This window comes from Plecotus auritus (genome assembly GCF_963455305.1).
Source record: "Plecotus auritus genome assembly, chromosome: 4".
Lineage (NCBI taxonomy): Eukaryota > Metazoa > Chordata > Mammalia > Chiroptera > Vespertilionidae > Plecotus > Plecotus auritus.
In genome coordinates, this window is record NC_137775.1 from 26,307,194 (window position 1) to 26,332,059 (window position 24,866).

The 24,866-nt window shown below is 40.6% G+C and overlaps 1 protein-coding gene across 4 annotated transcripts in view; it reads right to left on the reverse strand.

Annotated features, from left to right (window-relative positions):
* IL20RA (interleukin 20 receptor subunit alpha) overlaps positions 1 to 24,866 on the reverse strand; it is a 59,685-nt gene that overhangs the window by 10,693 nt on the left and 24,126 nt on the right. For 3 of the 4 annotated variants that reach the window (XM_080663779.1, XM_080663777.1, XM_080663778.1), the window contains exons 4-7: positions 23,600 to 23,775; positions 22,428 to 22,572; positions 19,435 to 19,574; positions 16,359 to 17,224 (exon numbers count right to left, since the gene is read on the reverse strand). In XM_080663779.1, coding sequence (XP_080519905.1) covers positions 16,433 to 17,224; positions 19,435 to 19,574; positions 22,428 to 22,572; positions 23,600 to 23,775 — 1,253 coding nt within the window. In that variant the 3' untranslated portion in view covers positions 16,359 to 16,432. Of the gene's footprint in view, positions 1 to 15,755; positions 17,225 to 19,326; positions 19,575 to 22,427; positions 22,573 to 23,599; positions 23,776 to 24,866 lie in introns of those variants that run through there. The other variant, XM_080663776.1, reaches the window with a different exon arrangement.

Sequence of the window (24,866 nt, forward strand, 5' to 3'; positions counted from 1 at the left end):
CTCCATTGACAAAGAACCCATTAAGAATAGAATTAGGTAGAGATTTTTAACAGGATGATACAATGTCCATGCATTTATAATTGAGGATACTCTATATTCATTTTAAACTGAACATTTTAAAAAAATATATATATTTTTATTGATTTCAGAGAGGAAAGGAGGGGGAGAGAGAGATAGAAACATCACTGATGGGCTGTCTCCTGCATGCCCCCCACTGGGGATCAACGCAGGCATGTGCCCTGACTGGGAATTGAACCGTGACTTCCTGATTTATAGATCAATGCCCAACCACTGACCCACACTGGCCAGGCTAACATGGATTTTTTATATACTGTCTCATTTCATATTACACTGTGATTGAAAGAGTTAAACAGCAAAGATATAAATAAAAATACAACGTTAATATTTTTTCAGTGAGATAAATTTTAAAGATTCGTATTTATCATTTTTATAATGTAGTCAAAGCAAGAGTCTTGCTATATACATTTCCAGAAGCAAATTTGAAAGATTCCCGTTGAAATGAAATTAAAAATTAAAACTACCGATTACTGAAAAATTTAGTTTAGGCTTATTGACAATTCTGCAGTCTGCAACCCAGCAGTGGAACCCAGTTACCAAGGTGCTGAAACAGCTGTCGAAAAAGCCGTGCACCGAAGCTTAGCTGCTCTAATTGTAGAAGAGGGATTGGAGCCAGTCACCGTTACTTTATACACTCTCTAAAACTAATTGTCTGGTTTGCTGGCCCATAGTAGATAAAAACTAACAATTTATTAGGGTAGTAAAAATTAATGAATAAGAAGCAGTAATGCTGCTAAAGCATCTGAAGTGATAGTTGACGTTGGAGAGGAAACTGAAGAGGAGGAACTGCAAACTCACAGCGGTTTGGAGACAGTCAATGCCCACATATGTCTTTCTACCTTTCTTGCATACATTTCATAAACATGGGCTGAGTGACTGCTATTAGCCTTTCACTGTGCCAGGTGCCCAGGATAGAGGTTAAAAACTCAGTGTCTGCCTTAAGGGCCTATGATCTAGCATAAAGGTTGACATATCAAAAGCCAGTTATGATAGAGTATGGAGAGTGGTTAAGAGCTAGATAAGACTGATATTAGAGGGTGGGGCCAGAATGCATCAAAATCTTCCAGGTGAGACGCAATGAAGCCCTGGAAATGAGAAATGTGGAAGACTAGTTCAAGATGACCGATTGGATGTGAAGGGTGAGGGAGAAGGAAAAGGCACAATCTTTCAGATTTCTGGCTCTTGTGAAGAAAGAGTTAGAGGCTCCGGTCTCTCCAGGGGGCATCGCCTTTTTCCCTCTGACATTTTAAATGAAGACTTGGAATTACTGACAAAAGGGCAGAAAACTGTGAAATTTACTTAGTAGTGATTTTCTCTGTTGGGGAACAAAACACCTCATTCTAAATGAATGGTGTACAGAGAAATTCTTGGAAGTTCCTTGAGGGCAGGGCACACATCGTTTGTCCTGGTGTCCCCAGTGCCCAAATATGGTGGATCTTTAAGAATAATTTATTTATTTGACTTGTAGAAACCAAGTAAAATCATGTTGACCTTTTCCAGTCATCTCCCTTCAGGGGGTAAGATAAGACTGAGGAAATCTAAGAATGTCCTTTGTGCTTGAGCAGATAGCTATATATCCTCCAGATATATTCTCTTTCAAACAGGGTTTTTCTTAAGGCAATTGAAAAGTCGACATGGTCTTATTGGATCAGATCTCCTAAAGATCCTGACCAGCAGCCCTTCCATCTCCTCAGGACCCTCGGGGTGTAGTGGGAGGCGGGCAGCGACACCTCAGGGCACTGGGAGTGGCCCTGTGTACTCACAGGCACTCGGCTTGCTTTCAGATCCAGGGCCTATGCCTGTAGCAGTCTGGCATTCCCTAAAGGGAAGGAGGCCTCATTGGGTCAACCTCAGGAGGCAAAGCGTCACCTGAAGCCTTCTTGACCCTCAGAGGTTTCCTCAGGGTCTTTACTCAGAAATGAAGCTCATCTTTGAGAGGCAACTTTAAACAGTTAATTAAATCAAGATACACTTAAAAGAAAAGTTCTGAATTAGGTCAGAGTTGGATGAAGGGGAAAAAACCATCTAGATGACTTATGGAGCTTCTCTGAAAATAACAATTTTCATTAATTTAATCAGTGACTTCTACTGGAATAATACAAGTTTTTCATTTGAATGTTTAATTTTAAAGCTAACCTGAGAAATAGAAGTATTTTATTCTTTATCAAATTGCTATGAGTCATGATGGATGCATCTGAAAACATCAGCTATAAAATCTCGGTTGGCTTTAAAGCAGGAACAAAAACAAAATAAAACAAGAATCAAATCGCACAAGAAAAACCAACTTCCAAAAACACTCCTAAGAATGTCCTTGCATATGGAACATAACTTGTTAAGTCAGATTGCCAAAATCGTGAGTTCAAGTACCAGACTTTGTTATTACAAAATCTCTGGTTTGATAAGCATCATGCTGCAAGGGTATGAGTGTTTGAGCTAAAATAACACTGGGTGTTCTCAGTCCAGGTGTATCTCTTGGGGTTGGAGTAGCCATGTTTTTAATTTCTTCTGAATCCTTCTGAAGCATCTGAAGTTTCTGCAAACTTGAAAGCTGTCAGGAAGTATCCCTGGCTAGTTGCCCAGAGAACTAACTCTGAGATGAATGGATCCTACTTCAGCCACTTCTTTGTAGGGAGAACATTCTGGAAGCATTTAGCCGGGTAAGGGTGCTAATCTAGCTCCTGGGGGCAGAGGAAGGCAATGGAAGGGTGGGGCATTCATCATGGTTCCCTGGACTTGTTGGCCCCACCCAGGTGCCCTGACTCTGAGAAGACCTGGTAAGCCTGAAGCAGACCCTAGGAGCAGATGTGCACTGAAGAGAAGCAGCAAAGGAGGTATGTGGGGGCAGCAGGATTTGGGCGGGCAGTGCCAGGCGCAGTGACTAACCCTATTCTATTTCTGAATGCAAGGCAGGCCACTGATGATGCCATCTCCTGTGAAGAACAGATCCTTGCCCTTAATGGAAAGTGATGAAGACATGACAGACTTTCCTCTGGGAAGACTGTGGGATCAGAATGAGCCATTTTTGGATATAAATGTCAGGGGCTTTGCCTGCAGCAGTTCAAGGAAGACATAATTACTGTGTGCTGCCTCCCTCCACTCCTTGCCCTGCACTGAACCACCCACCTCCCTTGAAAAAGATCCACAGAGTTGGGGGGGGGGGAGGGAGGAGGCGGCAGGGGCTGCACCTGCTCAGGATTCTTTCCCAGTCTCAGTGGAGTCTCTGACTTCTCAGAATTCTGACCCTGGGAGCCCAGTGGGAATCCAGCAGGCAGAGGGAGACCATCTACCACGGATGTAGCTCCGGAACTGAGGGCAATGTATGAACTAAAGCTGGAGCCTTCTCTGTCAAAGACAGGCTGAGTTTATGCATTCTGAGATCAGTCCTGGGCTTTTCTGAAACTCAGCTGGGGGTCTCAGAACTGAATCCTTAGGCACTGCCCCATACTTTCCCTGGAAATACAGATATGTGACACAGAGATATTTATGTTTACCAACTACCTGGATCAAACATATTGGGTCTTTACTAAATCCTTGTAACTTGGAAACTTTAATAATGATTTTCTAGCATACCTTCCACCTAATCTCGAATGGCATTTAAAAGGCAGACTTATTGAAGGACACTTGCTCAGACAATTATCTTTTTGTATTTCAGATTGTATACAAACCGAACATGGCTTCTGTAAGGGAACATCTGTTCTATACCTAGCAGTATTAAAAATTCAGAAAATTCACCCCACTTTACAACTACATAATTTAATTTGGTTCTTTTAAACATTTAAAATTACAGTGTAAAGGTTCACAAGGTTGATGAGTTCCTTTTTCTGTGACTGAGTTGAAGAGCTATTATTATTCTACGGTCACAGACTCTACCGTTCCCTAATTTCAGCCTGATAGACATCCCGTGGGCCTATTCATCTTCAGCTGTATTCATCTGGTTTTGCCTCCTTATTTCAACTACATTTTTGAATGTTCCTGTCTGAGCTTATCCACTGTGCCTGTCCTTATAACATTATCGGAGAGATAATATTCATTTAATTCTCACCATTCCATCCTAACTACTTTCCTATGAGGGTTTGGTCTCTACAGAAATGATAGCCCAGAGGCCTCTCTGTTCCTGAGGGTGGTGCTGATAACAGCGAGAGTGAATGTGCTCATAATAGAATTTCCACACTTTTCTTTTTAAAATGTCACAAGTAATATATGTCCATGATGAAAATGAGAAAACATGAATGCAGAAAGAAAAATTAAGAATTTATATGTATAAATTTATAAATGTGTACATGTATATTTGTAAACATGAGATACATTTGATCACTTTTTATATGTTCTTGCTTAACATAACGTGACATGTTCCTTTATTATCATGGCTGCCAAATTTTGCCTGGTATGGGTACAATTAAATTAATTTAATTAAGCTTTTATTGTTGGAGATTCAAATGATTTAAAAATCTTTGCTATGGTAAGTGCACTGATGGACATCTTATAGTTATATTCTTGGGCATTTGCTCAAGTATTTTTGTAAGATAAATTTTCCAGAACCCAATTTCTTTTAGACCGTAGCTCTGCCCATGGCCTTAACTGGCTCCTTCAATGGGACCTGATTTTGGCAACACAGAAGACACAGTATTGCTTCTACTGAACTCTTTATATTATTCCTTTGACCCCAAGTCTTCATTTTAGTTGCTATATCTCCAGAAATTTCTCACTTTGGGTTTTCTGTTCCTTTGCTAGAGGTTATCTGGGGCTTGACCAAAGTTGTCATTTCCCCATTCCCTCCTATCTCTCAACATTGTTCCTTTGCCCTCTGTAAATGCCTGCATTTCCTGTGACTGTCTTTGGCTTCCCTTCTTTGTAGTCTGTACTCTCCCTCAGCTAATTCTCCCTCTGATTCTAATTTAGGAGAGTGATGAATTCTTGAGTTTTAGCCTTTTCCCCAATCCTTCAACATATATTCCCAACCATCACCTTGGCGTCTCCACGTGTGCAGGTGACTCAAAGTTAGTATTCCTCAGAATAAACTCATGCTTTACTCCAAACTCCTAAGAAAATAAAACAAATGCAAAAATAAAAAACAAAAGCACCCCCTCCCCCAAACCAAACAACTCATTTTCTCTTTCTGCGCTCTCTTTTTTTTAAAGTGAAAGCGCCCACTATCTACCATCAAAATGTCATTCAGATTCAGAGTTAACTGACATTTATTGACTGCATCAAATCATATCAGTCACCTGCATAAAACTAATGGCTTCCCACTGTCATTAAAGTGTAACCCAAAGGCCTTATAACTGCCACAAGGCTCCTGGTCTTTACCTGCCCTCTGCCTTCCTCTATTTCCAGGCTCCTGTTGACTCTGCCCCAGCCACCTTTCTGGCCTTCTCTTCCAAGTGCAAGTACCCGTACATCTCAGAGATTTGGCATTTAACCCATCCTTGGCCATGAACCCCTTTCTGCATTGTGCTTTTGGTGGTGTAACTAAAAAATCATTGCCAAACCCAAGGTCACCTGTTCTGTGTTTTCTTCTGGATGTTTTATAGTTTAAATTTAGATCTACAATCCATTTTAAGTAAATGTTTATAAAAGGAGGAAGGTCTTTGTCTAGAATCTTTTTTTTTTTTTTTTTTGCATATGGATATCTAGTTGTTCCAACACCATTTGTCCATTGAATTGCCTTGATCAAAGATCCATTAAATATATTTGTTTGGGTTTATTTCTGGGCACTAATTTATATAATTTTTAAGATTCATGTATTCCTACATATCCTCAGCAAATATTTATTGAGCAACTACTATATGATAGACACTGTTTTAGGTGCTGGGAACATATCAGTGGAAAAAGAAAAGATAAAACTCCCTGGCTTCATGGAGTTTACATTCTAGAAATCCTTACATATGGAAATATTTTTAAAGTTATTCACATTCCTTTCCCAACTAAGTACAGTGTGCACTTAAATGCCTGTATCTTTGCTCATGTTTTTCAATGCATTTGTTTGTTCATGACAAATTCAAGCTGCGTGCTGCACACTGTGCAAGGTCCTGGGGATATGAAGATATCCCCCTTCCTTCCCACCTCCTTGCATGCCATTTTTACTTTTTCTACCCATTGGAAAAGCACAAAGATATGGTTTTTGGACTTAGGCACACCTGAGACCTCAAGTGCAGTAAGAAATGAGGTCCTGGCTAAGTTATATTTAACAGCTTACTCTGATACCCCCAGCAAAGAAACCTCCATTCCAATGTTAACTGCCTTGGGGTTTTCTGGGTAACTGGGATGAGAACAAACAATATTATTCAGATTGAAGGGTGATATGGGCAATGTTTTCCAATGTAGACTGCTCTTAATCTATTATTTATTTGTACTCCTCTGATACACAGTTGTTCCAGTAATGTCTAGTTCTGCTCTGAGTCAGAAGAGATTTATGGAAACAAGATGACTTTGAGCCTTATTTGTCTGCAGTATTCCCTTTTCTGACAACCCAAAACTTCATTAAGGAAAAGGATAATGAAAGGGACTTGCTTAGGTAAGGTAGCATGAAAAGGGGAAATAATAATAATAAAAAAAAGATGACATTTCTAGACTTAAAATGATTTTTGTAAGGGTTCGAGCTCAGAACTGTCTATCTTGTGCTAAGTGATTCACGTAAGAATTTCTAAGTTCCTGCTTATCACATTCAAGAAAGAGCACTACTTGGCTCCCCTTATCTATCCACAGAGGTAGGCCAGTGGCAATTTATTTAAACAACAACAACAACAACAGCAATTGAGCATGAGTTATTAACTAGTGAACTGCCTGAAAGAAAAAGAAAAAGAAAAAAGGGGAAATAAATATGATTTCAAATATTGTTTTTTCATGGTAGACATTTAGCAGTGTACTAAGAGACCTTAGGACCATCTGTTCCAACCCCCAGCCCCACAGAGGAGGAATCCTCTCTGTAAAAGCCTCAGCAGAAACCAGCCTATGTTTGAACCCTTCCTGGGCAGGGAACTCAGTACCTCATATGGGTAAGAACTGAGCTACCACTTAGTTGCAGAAAGCCTTCCTCCCTTGGAACTGAACTCTAGCAACTCTCAAATAGTGTCCTAATTAGTATCCTGGTTCCATTCTCCGAAGCAACAAACACACATCCTCATTCATAGGAACTTCCTTTAGATATGGCAACTCTCAGGGCTTTACTGAATCCTGGATTCCCTCCACACTTCCCCTCTGTCCTGGCTATAGACCCTCTTTGAGATGTTTTCTGGTTGGTTGAAGCCTTTGTTAAAATGTGATGCTTACAATGAACATCTGGAACATCCACTCCAGATTTTTGAGACTGGGATTTAGATAATGTGGGTTGCTAAGAAGAAATTTTAGCAAATGTCTAAATTATACTTCTGTTTATATTTTGTTTGGTAAAGTTAAATGTTTAAAGTTCATCATTCTGCCCAGATTAAAGGTGTTTCCACCTGAAAGTGTTTTCATTGCAATTTCACCAACTTTTCATTTTGGAAGCTGGTGGCAACAAGCTGGCAGGAAATACGGGACTTAGGAAAAGCAAACATGTTCTATTTGCTAATGGTCACTAACCATTTGTAACCAAGGTGAGCTTATTACAGAAAGGAACAGGTAGCTGAAGTGTAAAGGCCCAGCATTCAAAACTCCCAAGCCTTTTTCCCTGAACAGTAGGATCAGTTAGCAGAGCTCAACTACCAGTGGCTTCGTAAGAAAGAGACTTGTTTACACTATGTAATTTTTGTCAGTAGGACTGCCTGCCTGCTTATGATCTAATTTTTATTTATTTTTTGTTAATCCTCATCTGAGGATATTTTTCCATTGATTTTTAGAGAGAGTGGAAGGAAGGGGGAGAGACAGAGAGACAGAAATATCGATGTTAAAGAGACCCGTCAATTCCCAGGCCGATGCTCTATCCACTGAGCCAAACCGGCTAGGGCACGATCTTATTATTTATTCACTCACATTACCTGTGAGCAGGAGGTGGTGCTTGCATTTCAGAGGTCTGTGTGAATCACATATTCTCCTCATTTCCTGCCAGGCCTCCGGTATTCCCTCTTTGAATACTGACAGTTGTCAGCAAAGCCAAGGTTTTCAGCACATGCCCCTCACCCTAGAAACCCAATGAACCAGTTTGCCAACAGTTCTTACCTGTTTGGAATTTTAGACATAAAACTTTGGAAACTAAGAAGCTTTGTAAACAGAATATAACCATAAACATACTTGCTTCTGACTTCCAAGGGAAGTCTCTGTGGCCTGTGGGTGAAAACATAAATATGAGCCTTATGTCCATCTTCTGACTTGGTGGGAAGCCTTCAAGTACTACCTAGTCCAGAGAATGACAGATTGAGAAATCAAAAGAAATGTGTTGGGGAAGTAAGGGAGAAATACCTCATCTGCTTCCAAATTTAGCAAAGTACCAGAGAGAGTTTTAGGGGATACATGGGCAGAGGACGGAGGAGCTTCCCTTAGCCGGCACCAATACAACATGACACACCAGCCCTCACCAGCCCTGAAGGGAGCCTTGGATGGAGCAATGCTTTCAGAACCTTAACCCAGAATCCTTAGGCATTCAGAAATGAAAATCAGCTGGAAAATTTGTTAAAGACTAAAACTAGCAACGTCTGAAAGAAATCTTTCAGGTATCATCGGCAAAGGAATCTGGAGGAACATCAGTGATAAACATTAATGTTTTCCCAGGAATTATAGTGAAAGCCAAGGTTGCCTTCAAGCATCTGTCACTACAGATCCTGAAGACTAAGAGGAGAGGGAGTAGGAACGAAGCACAGCGGAGTCCAACACCTTGGAGGGAGATAAATGACCACTTGATAGTCCTCTGGCCACTGCAGAGACAGTGATTTTCATTCACCTAGTTATTTAGAGTCTATGGGATGCAAGAAAAGAGTCACTAATAGATGTTTTCATGAGGAAAACTTAACGTGAAAAGGTATGAACATCCTAGAGCTGACAAAAGCCAATAAGAGGATGAAGAGTACTTGTCAAAGATTCTGAAACCTCAACTTCCCAGCCCCACTCGGACCTCATACCTAGGGATAGAATCAATGAGGTCCCAGAAGACAACTTCTTGTTGCTGCTGAGGCCCTGGCCACAGAGGTGACAGAATGCCTGGCAGCTACCACCCACAAGGATACACTGCATCTAAGGATACACTGCATCTAAGAATGTGTTACCTTCCCCCATAAGAAATACCTATTCTATTTCAAGATGTGTGTATGCTTACATATACTTCAAAGTACTGAAGCAACATTTTAAAAATGCTCAATACTTCTGACATGCTTAGACAAACAAGAGATGTAAAAGCAACTCAGAATTAGATTCTCTTTACTCAACCACTGATAGATTTCAATCTGAAAGCATATAGTGGGAAGCAAATTACTATTGTATTTTCAGGTAAGAAAAGCAAAGTGAGGCAAAGTCTGCTTTTGAATCTGAACAGTCTATGTCTAAATGGCTTCTCTTTCTGATGCTAAGCATATGCTCTGGCTGTTGATAATGGCGATAGCAAACACTACATAGCACTCACTATGTGCCAGGCACTGTTCTAAGTGCCTTCCATATTCTAACTCTTTTATCCTCAAAACAACCCTGAGAGAGTGGTCATCCCTGTTTCGTAGATGAAGACACTATAAGACACAGTAGGCACTCAATCAATATTTTGTGAATGAAATGAATAAACCAAACCATCATCAATCACTTTATTTTCTTTTTGCTCTCAGTAACTCATTCTTTCCCACTCTGATCTATTTTTTACAGTTAGTATTACAAATCTGTTCTTCAGAACTGGCAGAATCTTTTTTACAAAGGTTGAGAAGAACAGAACACTCTGGTTAATATAATTATGCTGCAAATTAAATCATTAGATCAGAAACTGTTTGTATTTGTGGACAATCTCAAAAGACCATGACTCCAGAATCCATCTCTCCTACCAGGGTTGTCTGCCTGTGCCAAAAATATAACTAAGGAAATATGGATATCTGTTTTCCTGAAAGAGCCTCAATGGGCTATGAGTTTATGATGAAAATAAATATATATTAAGGTAACTCATGAAATTGCTGTTTCTGCAGGTCAAAAACAGTCAAATAGCAACAGTTTCATATGGTTCAACTTAATTGATTTTGTCATATTTTAATGCAGTGTGATTGCAGAACTGAATTTTCTAAGTGAATGGTGAAGGACCTTGGAATAGTTACTGGAATTTAACTAGGGAGGTATTGTTTTATGCTACATTTTAGTTTCCACAGTAAATTATGTCACTTTTTAAATACACTTTACATTTATTTCTTTTGTCTGTCCTCATTTACTTATGATTTTAAGATTATGTGGATGAGGAACTTCCATTCATACATATTCCAAGTAGTCTTTGAGACATTGTCCATTCTAATAGAACAATATAATAGTCACACAATGTTCAACTGCTAAACACGGTCTAGTTTATAGACTATGTAAATGTCTTTAAAAACCACATTTCCATATATTTTGGATATTAACCCCTTGTTGGAGATGTTATTTGTAAATATCATCTCTCATTTGGTTGGTTGCATTTTTGTGTTGTTGGCAGTTTCTTTTACTGTGCAGAGACTTGTAGTTTGATACAGGCCCATTCATTTATTTTTGTCTTTACTTCCCTTGCCTTCATGGTCAAATTCATAATATGTTCTCTAAGACCAAGGCCCATACATTTAGTACCTATGTTTTCTTTCGAGTAATTTATTGTTTCAGATCTTAAATTTAGGTCTTTGATCCATTTTGAAATAATGTTATGTGGGGAAAAACTGTAATCTGGTTTCATTCTTTCACATGTGGCTTTCAAATTTTTTTAGCACCATTAATTAAAGAGGCTTTCTTTTCTCCATTATGTGTTTTTGGCTCCTATGTCAAAAATATTTGCCCATATAAACGTGCTTTTATTTCTGGCCTCTCAATTCTGTTACAGTGGTCTGTGTGTCTGCTTTCCTGCCAATCCATGCTGTTTTGATTGTCATAACTCAACACCAAACAAACAATCCAATTAGAAAATGGGCAGAGGACTTGAACAGACACCTCTCCCAAGAAATCATACAAATGACCAACAGATATATGAAAAGATGTTAAACTTCACTAGCTATTAGGGAAATCAAATCAAAACTACAATGAGATACCACCTCACACTGGTTAGAATGGCTATTATTAATAAGACAGGTAATAACAAGTGTTGGAGAGGTTGTGGAGAAAAAGAAACTCTCATTCACTGCTGGTGGGTATGTAAACTGGTCCAGCACTATGGAAAACAGTATGGCAGTTCCTAAAAGAAATTAAGAATAGAGTTACTATATGACCCAGTAATCTCTCCTATAGGTATCTAACCAAAAAACTTGAAGATATTTATTTACAAAGGTATATGTGCCCCTATGTTCATTACAGCATTATTCATAGTGTTTAAAATATGGAGACAACCAAAGTGCCTTTTGGGAGATAGAAGATGGTGGCCGGCAGGATGGCAGTGAGGGAGAGAGTGTGAGAGAGTGAGGGAGTGAAAGGTGAGTGTGTGGACATGTGCGGTGTGTGTGAGTGAGGGACGGTTAGATCCTGCAGGACTTGCGGGGGCTGGTGCACCGGGCTCTCTTAGACAGGGAGCCCCCAATACTGCTATAAGCACTCCTGGGCGGCCGATGGTGCTGGCACAGAAACCATGTCATCTTGAAGGGCAGAACTGCTGTGATTAGAAGTCCAGCCTCACCATCACCCAGACTGGCCTCAGATGCAAACTGGGGCCCTACAGCCACTCTGGACAAAGACCTGCTACTGCAGCTGCAGACCCACAGACACCAAGACTCCAGCCATCCTGGCCATAGGCTCCAGAGTCCTGGAGCACGTTCTCCTCCCACCAACCTGCCACAGCAGCACAGGTCCCAAGCATTCCGGGCTCTCCTAGACTCTTGGTGCATGCAGGGCTCATGCCGACCTGTAGCGGCCATGTACCCCACCCCCCTAGCTCACCTGTGACTCTTGGCATGCATGATGCTCCTGCCCAGCCCACTGCTGCAATTCAGGCCCTGTGCAACTCGGTGCCTGAACCCTTCAGTGATAGCAAAAGTGGGAAGACAAAGAAGCAATCACCAAAGGAAAGAAAAGGAAGAATTGCCCCCCCCCCCCAAAAAAGGAACTAAATGAAATAGATGCGTACAATATATTAGAAAAAGAATTCAGAGTAATGGTCATACAGTTCATAAACCAGATGGGCAAGAAAATTAACCTATGTAAGAATCAAGAGAAAATTAAAAGTGATATATCTACAATAAAAAACATGATGGAAGGTTTCAACAGTAGGCTAGGAGAAGCAGAGGACTGAATTAGTGATTTAGAAGATAGGGCAGAGAAACAAGCCCAATCTGAACAGCAATTGGAGAAAAAAATTAGTAGGAGGAGAGCCTAAAAGAGCTTTGGAACAACATGAAATGAAGTAACATATGTATAATAGGAGTGCGAGAAGGACAAGAAGAGCAGCAAGGATTAGAGAACCTATTTGAAGAAATAATAACAGAAAACTTCCCTGATATGGGAAAGAAAAAGTCACACAAGTACAGAGAGTCCCAAACAAGATGAACCCCAAAAGACCCACACCAAGACACGGCGTAATTACAATGGCAAATGTTAATGACAAAGAGAGAATCTTAAAGGCTGCAAGAGCAAAACACAGAGTTACCTACAAGGATCTCCTATTAGATTATCAAATGATTTCTCAACAAAAACACAACCAGGCCAGAAGGGAATGGAATGAAGTGTACAAAGTGATGCAAAGCAAGGGACTGAATCCAAAAATACTCTATCCAGCAAGGCTATCATTCAAAATTGAAGGGGAAATCAGGAGCTTTGCAGACAAAAAAGGCAAAGGGAGTTTATCACTACCAAGCCAGAAATGCAAGAAATGTTAAAGGAACTATTATAAAAAGAAGAAATAGAAAAGGAAGAAGGAACACAGGCATAAAGAAGAAAAATGGCTAAAAACAAGTACCTATCAATAATAACCTTAAACATAAATGGATTAAATGCTCCAATCAAAAGACATAGAGTGGCTGAATTGATAAGAAAATATGACACATATATATGCTGTTTACAAGAGACCCACCTCAGAACAAGGGACTCACACAGACTGAAAGTAAAGGGATGAAAAAATACTTTTCAGGCAAATGGAAATGAAAAAAAAAAAGCTGGGGTGGCAATACTTATATCTGACAAAATAGACCTAAAAGTTAAGGCCATAACAAGAGACAAGGAAGGCCACTTCATAATACTAAAGAGATCGATACAACAAGAGGATATAACTCTGGTAAACATAGATGCACCCAATGCAAGAGCACCCAAATACATGAAAAAACTTCTGGAAGATATCAAAAGGAAGATTGACAGCAATACAATCACAGTAGGGGACTTTAATAATATCCCAATGACATCACTGGATAAATCCTCTAGACAAAAAAAATCAGCAAAGGAACAGCAATCCTAAATGACTCATTAGATCAGATGGACTTAATTGACATCTTCAGAACATTCCACCCCAAAGCTACAGAATATACATTCTTCTCAAGTGCACAAGGGACATTTTCAAAGATAGACCACATATTGGGACACAGGCAAAGTCTTTTCAAGTTCAAGAAGATTGAAATCATATCAAGTATCTTCTCAGATCACAATGGCATAATATTAGAAATAAACTACAATAAAAACAATCACAAAAATTCAAACACTTGGAGGCTAAATAGCATGCTATCAAACAATGATTAGGTTACCAAATAGATCAAAGAGGAAATAAAAAACATGCTGGAAACAAATGACAATGAAAACACAACCATCAAAATCTATGGGACACAGTGAAAACAGTCCTGAGAGGGAAGTTCATAGCATTACAGGCCTATCTCAAAAAACCAAGAAAAACTGGTAATAAATTATCTAACTCTACAACTTAAAGAATTAGAAAGAGAGCAACAAGAAAAGCCCAGAGTGAGAAGAAGGAAGGAAATAATAAAGATCAGAGTGGAAATAAATGACATAGAGACAAAAAAAAAAAAAAATACAAAAGATCAACAAAACCAAGAGCTGGTTCTTTGAAAGGATAAACAAGATTGATGAGCCTCTAGCCAGGCTCACCAAGAAGCAAAGAGAGGGGACCCAAATAAATAAAATCAGAAATGAAAGAGGTGAAATAACAACAGACTCCACAGAAATACAAAGAATTGTAAAAAAAAATACTATGAGCAACTCTATTCCAACAAATAGGTCAACCTAGAAGAAATTGACATATTCCTAGAAAAATATGACCTTCCAAAACTCAATCAGTAAGAATAAAAAAAATCTGAATAGGCTGATAACTACGGAGGAAATAGAAGCAGTCATCAAAAAAGTTTCAGCAAAGTGCCTTTTGATAGAGGATTGGGTAAAGAAGATGTGGTACATATATACAATGGAATACTACTCAGCCATAAGAAAGGATGAAATCCTGCCATTTGTGATAACATGAATAGACCTTGAGAATATTATAAGTGAAATAAGTCAGTCAGAAAAAGCTAAGAATCATATGATTTTATATGTAGGATATAAAACTGAAACTCATAGACATAGACAACAGTGTGATGGTTACCAGAGGGAAGGGGGAAGAGGGGAGTAAAGGGTAAAGAGGCCCAAATATATGGTGATAGAAGATTTGACTTTGGGTAATGGGAACACAATGCATTATACAGATTGTGTATCATAGAAATGTACACTTGAAACCTATATTATCATATTAACCAATGTCACCCCAATAAATTTAATAAAAAAATTTCTAGGAATGAATGTAATATCTATTAAATAAAAGCATAATATGCTAATTAGACCAGGCAGCCGAATGACCTTCCGGATGTCATTCCGGACGTTCTTCCGGATGAAGCCGCAGTGGCAGGGGCCGAGACAGAGGTGGTTAGGGGCAATCAGGCAGGCAGGCGAGCAGTTAGGGATGATCAGGCAGGCAGGCAGAGTGGTTAGGGGCGATCAGGCAGGCAGAGTGGTTAGGGGTGATGAGGCAGGCAGGCAAGTGGTTGGGGCAATGAGGCAGGCAGGCAGAGTGGTTAGGGGCGATGAGCAGGTAGGCAGGTGAGCAGTTAGGAGCCAGCAGTCCCGGATTCTGAGAGGGATGTCTGACTGCTGGTTTAGGCCCAATCACTGGCAGCTGGACATCCCCTGAGGGGTCCCGGATTGCTAGAGGGTGCAGGCCAGGCTGAGGGATCTCTCCACCCCTCGTGCACAAATTTTGTGCACCGGGCCTCTAGTCTATAATAAAAGGGTAATATGCTAATTAGACTGGATGTCCTTCCTGACAAAGCCAGGGCCGAAGGGAAGCCAGCCTGGGTCCTGGGTGCCTGCGGGTGGTCTGAGGGAAGTCAGCCCGAGTCCCGGGTGCCTGTGGGCGGCCGGAGGAGGGAAGCCCAGGTCCCGGGTGCTGGAGGGAAGCTGGTGCCAGCAACCGGGGGAAGGAAGGCCTACTCTTGCATGAATTTTCATGCATCGGGCATCTAGTTCTATTATAAAATGCATTTTCTTTCAAGCTAGCCCCCTCCTAAAACCCCCTACTAAGTTATTGGGAGGACATTTCCTAACTTCAAAATAATAACAATTTTATGTTTACACTTGAAATCACATGATTCTTGCTTTTTCTAAAGGATTTATTTCACTTAGCATAATATTCTCAAGGTCCATCCATGTTCAAGTGAAAAATATTAATAAAGTATTAATATGACTACTTAAAGTAGCCCAAAGCTTGTGATATCAAGCAGATCTGTGCCTACTCGTTTATTTTGAACATGTATTATTATGATTTAATGATGGATTGGGGTCCTTAAGTGTGACCAACTTACCACCCACTTAGTGATATTTGTATATTTTAAATATATCATTCTTCTAACAATAAACCAAATTCTAAAAAAGTAGTATTTATATCATGAAACGTATTTACAGTGTTATATATTTAAGTGTCCAAAAATAATTGTATAAATGTGCTTATTTGAAAATAACAAAGGGCCATAGTACACGCCCCTGAATAAATTCTGCATCTAATTTGGCAAACATTTGGCAAATATTACTGGTACAAAGCAATGGTCAGCCACTGTACTCCAGGTGCCTGCCATCACTGTAAGAGGCCCACAGGCATGAACCAACCACTATGTGAGACAAAATGAAACCAGCGCTACGAGGAAAGAGGAAATAAGTAGTTCTCACTGACACAGAAAAATATAGGTAAACTTCTTTTATCCCAGATACTTTACTGTTTGGGCACTCGGATGTTTGTTCTCATGTGCCTTGTAACAGTAGGGGTCAGGCAGAGAGGGAGGTGTGGGTGTTAGTCTTCCATTTGTACATATAATCCCCATTCTTCCAAAAATTGCGTCAGATAGGTTTCATCTTCTTCAAGTGGCTTGTCGGGAGCCTGCGCCTCATAAAGTCTAGACAAAAGGCCCTCATCTGTGGGCTCCTTGTACTCAGGATGTTCACATCCTTCTGAATCATGTTCAAAGCTAAATAATGAAGGTATACACAGCCTGCCAGTCCGAGGGTCCCAATCGACCAGTGTGGTCGATGGCTCTTCTTCTGGCTCCTCTTCTGTGTCCACATGCTCCTCCGGCAGGTGGTCCAGGTCTCTGAGTTGAGGGGTATCTGAATACATTAGTGTTTGTGGGCCCCAGTCAGCCAAAGCTGCCTGTGGCTCAAATAATTTTCCTTGTAGGAACATCTCCTCCTGCAGACTGAGCTCTTGATCTCCAGGCCCCACAGAAAGGTCAGTAGGTCTCACATCATATTCATACTCAATGACTATTTTATCTGTGGGTATTGCTCTTCCGAGTGACTCTTGTTGGGTCAGGGAAGTCCCTTTGGAGCTTTTCTCAGTGTCATAGAAAATGTCCATCGAATGGGAAGCATACCCTAAGTGCATCACCTCCATTTCCTCCTGATGGGGCTCCTGGTCCTTGCTGGGCTCATGCAGATCCCATACATCATTGCTTTTTTCCACGACACTTATATCCTTATGAGAAAATTTAGAATCCTCCAAAATATTGAGGGTGATAAAGTTAATCACAATTTGTTCAGCAGGTACAAAGAATCTTTTGTCAAGTTCATTTCTGTAAATCAAAATCTATAAAGAGAGAAGAGAATGGTTTTCACCTTTTCACTTTCGACAGATATTAAAAACAGCTGTTATGTAGAACTTATACTGTCATCAGATGGTTTTAAAGATCTATTCTTACCAACTCATGGAAGTGAAAGTTATGCTTGGAATATAAAGAAAACCTCATTCACACAAAATGCATATGGAAGAGACCCAAGACATACCAAATGCATATGAAAGTGAAAAGTGGTTCATTGGGTGGGTATCTGTCCAGGTCAAAGATAAGGGTGTGACTGGCCCCTCCTCTAACTGGCTGAGGAAATTTAGGATGTTATTTAATTTCTTGAGCCTTGATTTTTAATTCTGAAAAATCAGAATTTGTGCCACATGAGAGGTGGTGAGAACTAAGTGAGATGGAGGTTTTGAAATTGCTTTGTTAATTATAGTTTACTATGTATTTGTTAATAAGCTGTGGTTACCTGGGCTCCCAGCCCTTTTTTGGATACAGTCTGGACATGAAATGTGGGTGGGCATGAAAACTGGATGTAGAAAGGCAGATAAGAACATGAGCAGGGATGGTTCTACTTACTTCCTCCAAACTCCAAAGGAATCATGCTATAATAAAGTCAAAAAGGGAAATCCATTTGCCAGTTTATGGCAGACAGAAAAACTCTATAAATAATGCCAGGAAAACATGTTTCAGGTTAAAATGTGGCTGGGGATATGTGTGAGGTGCCTGTTTAGATTGCCAATGATGAGTTATGTTACAATCCTCATTGTCTAATATATGATGTGATTTCATTTAACATTATAAAATAGATCCTTTAATTTTATTCTTTTACAATTTTTTTTTTTTTTTGTAAAAAGTAACGTGTGGTCAATTTTGTGAAGTTTCCTTCCAGGAAAGGTCTCTCTATGTCTTTAAAAAGCTAATTCTGAACCCTAAGTGCAGGCAGATTCATAGAACTATTTTTAAACTGAACTAACAGGAATACATATATGTATTGTATACATGTGAACATTTTTTAATAATTCCCAAAGAAATAATTTTTATTGTTAAAATATGCTCAGCATTTCAAAACCCTTCAGTGCATGGTCCAGAGGATAAGGTTTATTCCTTTTACTTTCTTGCTTCTCCTTACTATGAGTGATGAGATCCTGGCCATTTTCCCCCTAAATGTGCTTCCACCCCATGTCCTGGTCTCCAGTCCTCCATCCCACTCTCTTCTCTTAGACCAGTGGTCAGCAAACAGTGGCTCGCGAGCCACATGTGGCTCTTTGGCCCCTTGAGTGTGGCTCTTCCACAAAATACCACGGCCTGGGCGAATCTATTTTGAAGAAGTGGCATTAGAAGAAGTTTAAGTTTAAAAAATTTGGCTCTCAAAAGAAATTTCAATCGTTGTACTGTTGATATTTGGCTGTTGACTAATGAGTTTGCCGACCACTGTCTTAGACTCTCATCTTCTCTCCTTTGGAAAACTGCCAGTCTCCTAGTTACTTTACTTGTTTCTTCTAGTCTCACTCCCCCTAATGTTGTCTTAGACCCACTATCCAGTTGGATCTAAAACACAATATTGACCATGACATTACCAAGGTAAGACCCTACAGAGATTTCTTTGCCAATTGAATAAAGCCCAACCTTCTTGGAATAACAGCCCAATTCTCTCATTACCTGGCCTTACCACCCACTCTCTAGTTGTATCTTTCATAGCTCCTCATCAGGAACCTTACGATTTAACAATACTATGTGGTTTCCCCAACAGCTATCCACCTTTCCCCTGTTGTTTCTTCTGCCAGTAGTAGGTCCCTAACTCTTACTTTTCACAACCAAGCCCAGGCATGAACTTCTCCTGATCCCCATGCAGGGTTTGAGTGCTCCCCCTGTACCCTAGCACCCCCAGTGCCTGCTTTCATCATAGTCATATCATTTTGAAATTCTTGTCCCCAACTAGACTTGAACCTCTGGAAGGGCATAGATCATGACATCATTTATCTCACACCTCAAGACCTAGTCTAATCTGGTCATTAAATCTACAATCTTTGTTAATGCTAAGGCATCTTTCTCTTTGGTTATGTTAGTGAGTTAATCTAGTAGAGAAAGGTGTTATTTTAATTTGTTAGCTTTTTACCTTTAAACTCAATCTGCTCCTAAAAGGAATGGTATCAGTTACAGAGCCTCCTTTCCAGTGACCTGGAGATGTGTTGTTATAATGAGTCCTGCCACACGAAGCACTCACCAGATTTGCCGGGTGTTTCTCTTTGCCAACATGGATATATCTGTACGCAGAGAAGCCCATCACAGAAAAGAGAAACACAGTAATAGATATGGGCAAAACATACCAGAAGATGATTCTAATTTTCAATGCTGATGTTTGATCTGTTAAAAAAAAGAGGGGGGCGGGTAGATTGTTGTAACTTGGTATGGTGGGAAAACATTGGCAATGTCAAAAAGCTTTGGGCATATCACTCTCATGTAGGAATTCAGTATTCTCATTTATAACAATGTAATAAGGGGTCTCAGAATTCTTACTGTCTCTGACAATAGATGGTCTTAAGGAATTATTTGGACTCTCAAATCTTTACAGCAAGGATGTGTTAGCAACCCAAGTCAGCATATATTCCAACGTTTTATATCTGGCTATGAGATTCATTTTGGTTTTTATACTTGAAGGTAAATGTATCTGAAATTCAGGCAACTCACTGCAATCCAAACTGACAAAACCCTCTTGTAATGATCCCACTAAGCAGCTCCACTTTCCTGTGCCACTCACTTGACTCAGTCTTTTTCATATGTCCAGTAGAGGACAGGGATATACGGCATCACCTTCTATGTGACCAACAGAACTACCCTCGTGTGGGTTGCTCAGACTATCCTGGGTACGTCTGGAGCTTGGGGATGTTTGTAGGAAGGTGGCTGAGCTGGTGTGTGCTGAGAACGGCAGTAACTCCTTTCCAGGTTTTGATGTGCTATGGGTTCATGATGAGTAAAAGTCCATAGGGAATGAAAAGACCTGGTGAATAGTGTTAAGAAAAGTAGTCCTGGCCCACCATTGACCAGAGTATACAGTTGATGAACGGGGATTATTGCGACTAACTTATATTTGTTAAGCTTCTGGGGGGTAATTGGAAGTTGAGATGGTTAATTTTACAAGTCAATTTGGCTAAACCAAATTGGAACCTAGATATTGGTAAAACATTATTCTAGATATTTCTGTGAAGGCATTTTTTAGATGAGATTAGCATTTAAATTAGTAAACTTGAGTAAAGCAGATTACCAGGGCGTCCAACTGCAGGTTCTTCTAACCTGACCAATCCCTGAAGAGTACATCTGTCATCAGCTTCCACATAGAAAGATGCCAACACCCCAATGCAGATGTTGCAGGTCACTGAGCATCACCTGCTCCTACTTCAGGCTACAACTCAGTCCAGTCCTCTGGACACAATCCCTGGCCTAGGACGGAACTTGCGCTAATTAAAAGGAGCCAGCCAGCAGTGACTGGTGGCACTTTGTGTACATCAGCACATGTTGGTTACAATAAATCAAGAAACTCTATCTGTATTTGTAGGGATTGAGGGACTATGGGGAACATAAATATTTTCCAAAGAATAGTCCCGAAAGAGATAATACTGATTTTTTAAAATATATGTTTTTATTGATTTCAGAGAGGAAGGGAGAAGGAGAGAGAGATAGAAACATCAATGATGAGAGAGAATCATTGATCAGCTGCCTCCTGCTTACCCCCTACTGGGGATCAAGTTTGCAACCTGGGCATGTGCCCTTGACTGGAATCGAACCCGGAACCCTTCAGTCCATAGGCCGATGCTCTACCCAGTGAGCCAAAATAGCTGGGCCCGACTTTTTTAAAAGGAGGTTGTCATAGTGTTGTCTTGGAAAGTATCTGGGGTGATTTAACAGCTGGGAGATCCTGGAAAAGCTCAGGACCTGAAATGGTGCCTTTTTGCTCTTTTGTTACCTTTCCTAAACTGGTTAGAAAGTTGCTCCATCTGCTTACTGGGAAGTATTTAATTTAATCTATACTCTAGTTGCTTAACTCTGCCAACTGCTTAAATGACTTCCACTGGAAATGCATTCCTACCATTTGGCCACTGATCAAGCTATTAGTAAACAGAGCACTTTATCCAAATACAAAAATAATTTCTTCAATCTGCTCTGTGTTGCCTTTTGCTTGCTTAGCATTTTAGTTTAATTTGACATGTGGTAGAGAACCCTTTGTTTTAAAGGGAAAGCTATCACAAGGATAGAGATTAAAAAGAAAGCTTTTCACATTTTATTTGTACTCATAAAATTCCCTTTTTATTCCTTGGGACATTTCATTATGACATGTGGGGGCTTGAAGGAGGAGGAGAGCAGGGGTCTGTCACCATTCCTATCCCATAGCTGGGGATGGGACCAAGGCTTGGGGGAAATGCTATGACATTTGTCTTAGGCCAGCACGTTTGGAAGAGAGAAACAGAAGAATAATAGATGAAGAGCCAGTCAATAAAGGTCAACTTTAGGATTTATTTTCAATTTTCAGGTTCTGAATACAAGGTCCTCTCACCCTGGAGGAAGAATGATTACACAAATGCTAAGCTCCTAACTCCATGTCTCTTAACAGGAAGGAGACTCTTCGCTCACAGTTCCTTGGCATCCACGTTCAGACAACATGAGAAGGAGACAAATAAAAGACAGGAGAGAGAAGCAACTCTAAGAGCGAGGCCATAAGTACTGGTTTGTAGATCCCAGACCAGCCACTCAGTGATATGTAAACATGGAGCCTGTAATTTGTATTTCTGAGGGGGAGCAAAGGATTCTCTCTTAAAAAGTGTTTTTATGATAATGCTTTGTTTCTAGCAATACAATTTATTGTCTGATGTGCTTGAAGACCACAGAACTTCTACTGACCAGAATGATTATAATTTTTAAAAAGAAAAAAGATGTGTGTAAAAATTCCCAGTTGTTATTTCCTAAGGCATAGGCTTGCTGGCAGCAAGTGCCAGGCCTGGTGCTGAGGTCCCCCAAGGGGTGAAAACACTCCCTAACGTTGGCCAAGTTCAATGGCAGTGTCCCGGGCTGCTCAATGCATTTCTGGGGACAGCTGTTTCTGCCTTTGCCTCAACCTGTTTCTGGTAGAAATGGATTTGCCAATACCTTGTCTACACTGCCACACTTTCTTCTGGTTTCATCAGACTTCCTTCCTCAGAGCAGCTGAGGTGTTTTAAAGCTTACCTTTCAAAGTACTGACACACTGCTTCTCAGAAGGCTGAGCAAGGCGAGGAGGCCCTGGGACGAAGGACTCCACGTGGATGCAGTACAGAGTGTCCGGCTCTAGCCAGCTGAGCACCAGCGTGTGGTTGGTCACACACTGAGACCACTAGGTTAGGGAATTGCAAACATCAGTTACAGCAAAGATTTCTAGTACCACCCCAGACAAATAACTCTACAAGGAAATAAAAGGCCTAGATACCATGAAATCCTTTACTATGCCTACAAGCTTTCTTTTCAGCAACAGCTTCAAAATACCCTTTTCCTCCAGCTTGGCAATATCCAGGAACTGAAACAATCCTGGTACAACGCTAAATCCTATATAATAAAGAGGTATATGCAAATTGACCCTCATGCCCTCACAAGATGGCTGCCCATGACCAGGCCAGCAGGGGGGTTAATGAGGGATGACCAAACAAGTGAACAAACAGGCTGCATGGGGCGACCAGACTGGCAGGGGTTTAGTGAGGGACAACCAAACAACTGAACAAGCAGGCTGTGTGGGGCGACCAGGCCGGCAGGGGGGCAGTTGGGGGTGAGCAGGTCGTGGGAGGGGGGCGGAGGGGACAGTTGGGGGTGACCAGGCCAGCAGAAGGGGGCAGTAAGGGGTGATCAGGCAGGCAGGCAGGTGAGCTATTAGGAGCCAGTGGTCCAGGATTATGAGAGGGATATCTGACTGCCAGTTTAGGCCTAAATTGGCCTAAATTGGCAGTCAGACATCCCCCAAGGGGTCCCAGATTGGAGAGGGTGCAGGCTGGGCTGAGGGGACCCGCCTTCCCCCCATGCATGAATTTCATGCACCGGGCCTCTAGTAATAACATAAGGATGGACTTCTCATTCAACTTTGTCCTGTGTTCTTGCTAACACCTTTTTCTTTCTTAGAGAGTGACTCACTGATATTATGCAAATAAAATAATCTCCATCAATAACTACTCCAATAGTAATATTATATCCATTAATAGAAAGTTTCTGTAAAGGAATTCTGAAGTTTTTAAAGTTTCTACATAGCTTCAATTGTATCTTGGATGGCATCTCATTTGAATATCACATCTTCCCATTTTCACATGCAGAGAATTAAACAGCATTAACTGCAAAAAGTGACCCAGATTATGTGCCCTGTTTCATTTCAGACTTACCGTCCTGTTTGATTTAGTATTATAGATGGACACATTATATTTCAGATTTGAGTATATTTGTTGCATGGAAATGGAACTTTCTTCTGAATTTTTCTTCCACTTCTCTGGAGCCGTCAGAACAACAGAAATGGATTTCTCATCAGGAGTCAAAGTAACCTCTGGTGGGCCAATTTGTGCTTAAAGGGGAGAGGAGAGGGAATTATGTTCAGATGTAGAAATCTCCTTGGATAAAACTACAGTCTAATCAGTTTTAGTACTGGGACAAAAACTCTATATCCAACTCTTTTATTTGAGATGCCTTAGAATGCTCCAAGGTGGGCCCAAGGCATGCAGAAACTTGAAACAAGAATTTCATGTACTCTGACATGATGTTAAAACAGTCAGTTGAGAAGTTCCCAGTAACATGGATAAATAGTACTCGATGATGGTAAATACAATGAAAACTTGGTGATAAATAACTTGAAAAATTGGTGATAAATAACATATGATTTGATACATGGCAAAAAGCAGACACGAGGAATGAAGCACTGTTACAAATCTTTGGAGATGTGATTGGAATGATCTAGAATGGAGGTTAGCAAAGTTTAACCATAAAGGTCCAGATAGGATCTCTGTTGCAACTATTATTTATATCAATGTAAAACCCATTCTTAGCTCTCGGCCTGTAGAAAAACAGAAAGGGGGGTGGTGGTGCTGCATCTGGTTGAGGGCATAGTTTGCTGACTTCTGACCTAGAAGGGAATCAGGGGAAAGGCTCTAGCTTCAGGACCTAAGGAGAACTTGTAAATTTCACATGGCAGCTCTGAGTGAGTCCTGTACCGGAGTCAGCTACCGATCAGTGTATGGAACAATGAAAAAGCAAATACCAGCAAGATGTTGTCTTGATTCTGAGTTACACCTAGAAATTGCATCATCACACCACCAAGTTCATAACAAGAAAAGACTTACTTTGGTGATCAGAATAATCTGTAATCAACCTTGTGGACATATTCAATGGTTCCTCAAATTATATAGTCTCCACTAAATGCTAAAATAAGATCAAAATTTGATAGTATTGACATTTAGCGTCAGTTTGGGATCTTGGAGGTCACGTGGCCACTGCTTTCATTCTAAAGACAAGACTCTGGGATGCAGTGGGAAGAAGCACCTTGGGCTGGTCACTCCACCAGCTGACGGACAGAGTGCAGAACACAGCCAAGCTGAGCACTGGCTCCTCAGGCAAAGCTGTCTATGAGGCTGAACCTGGTAACTAAGAGCTCAGGTGAGC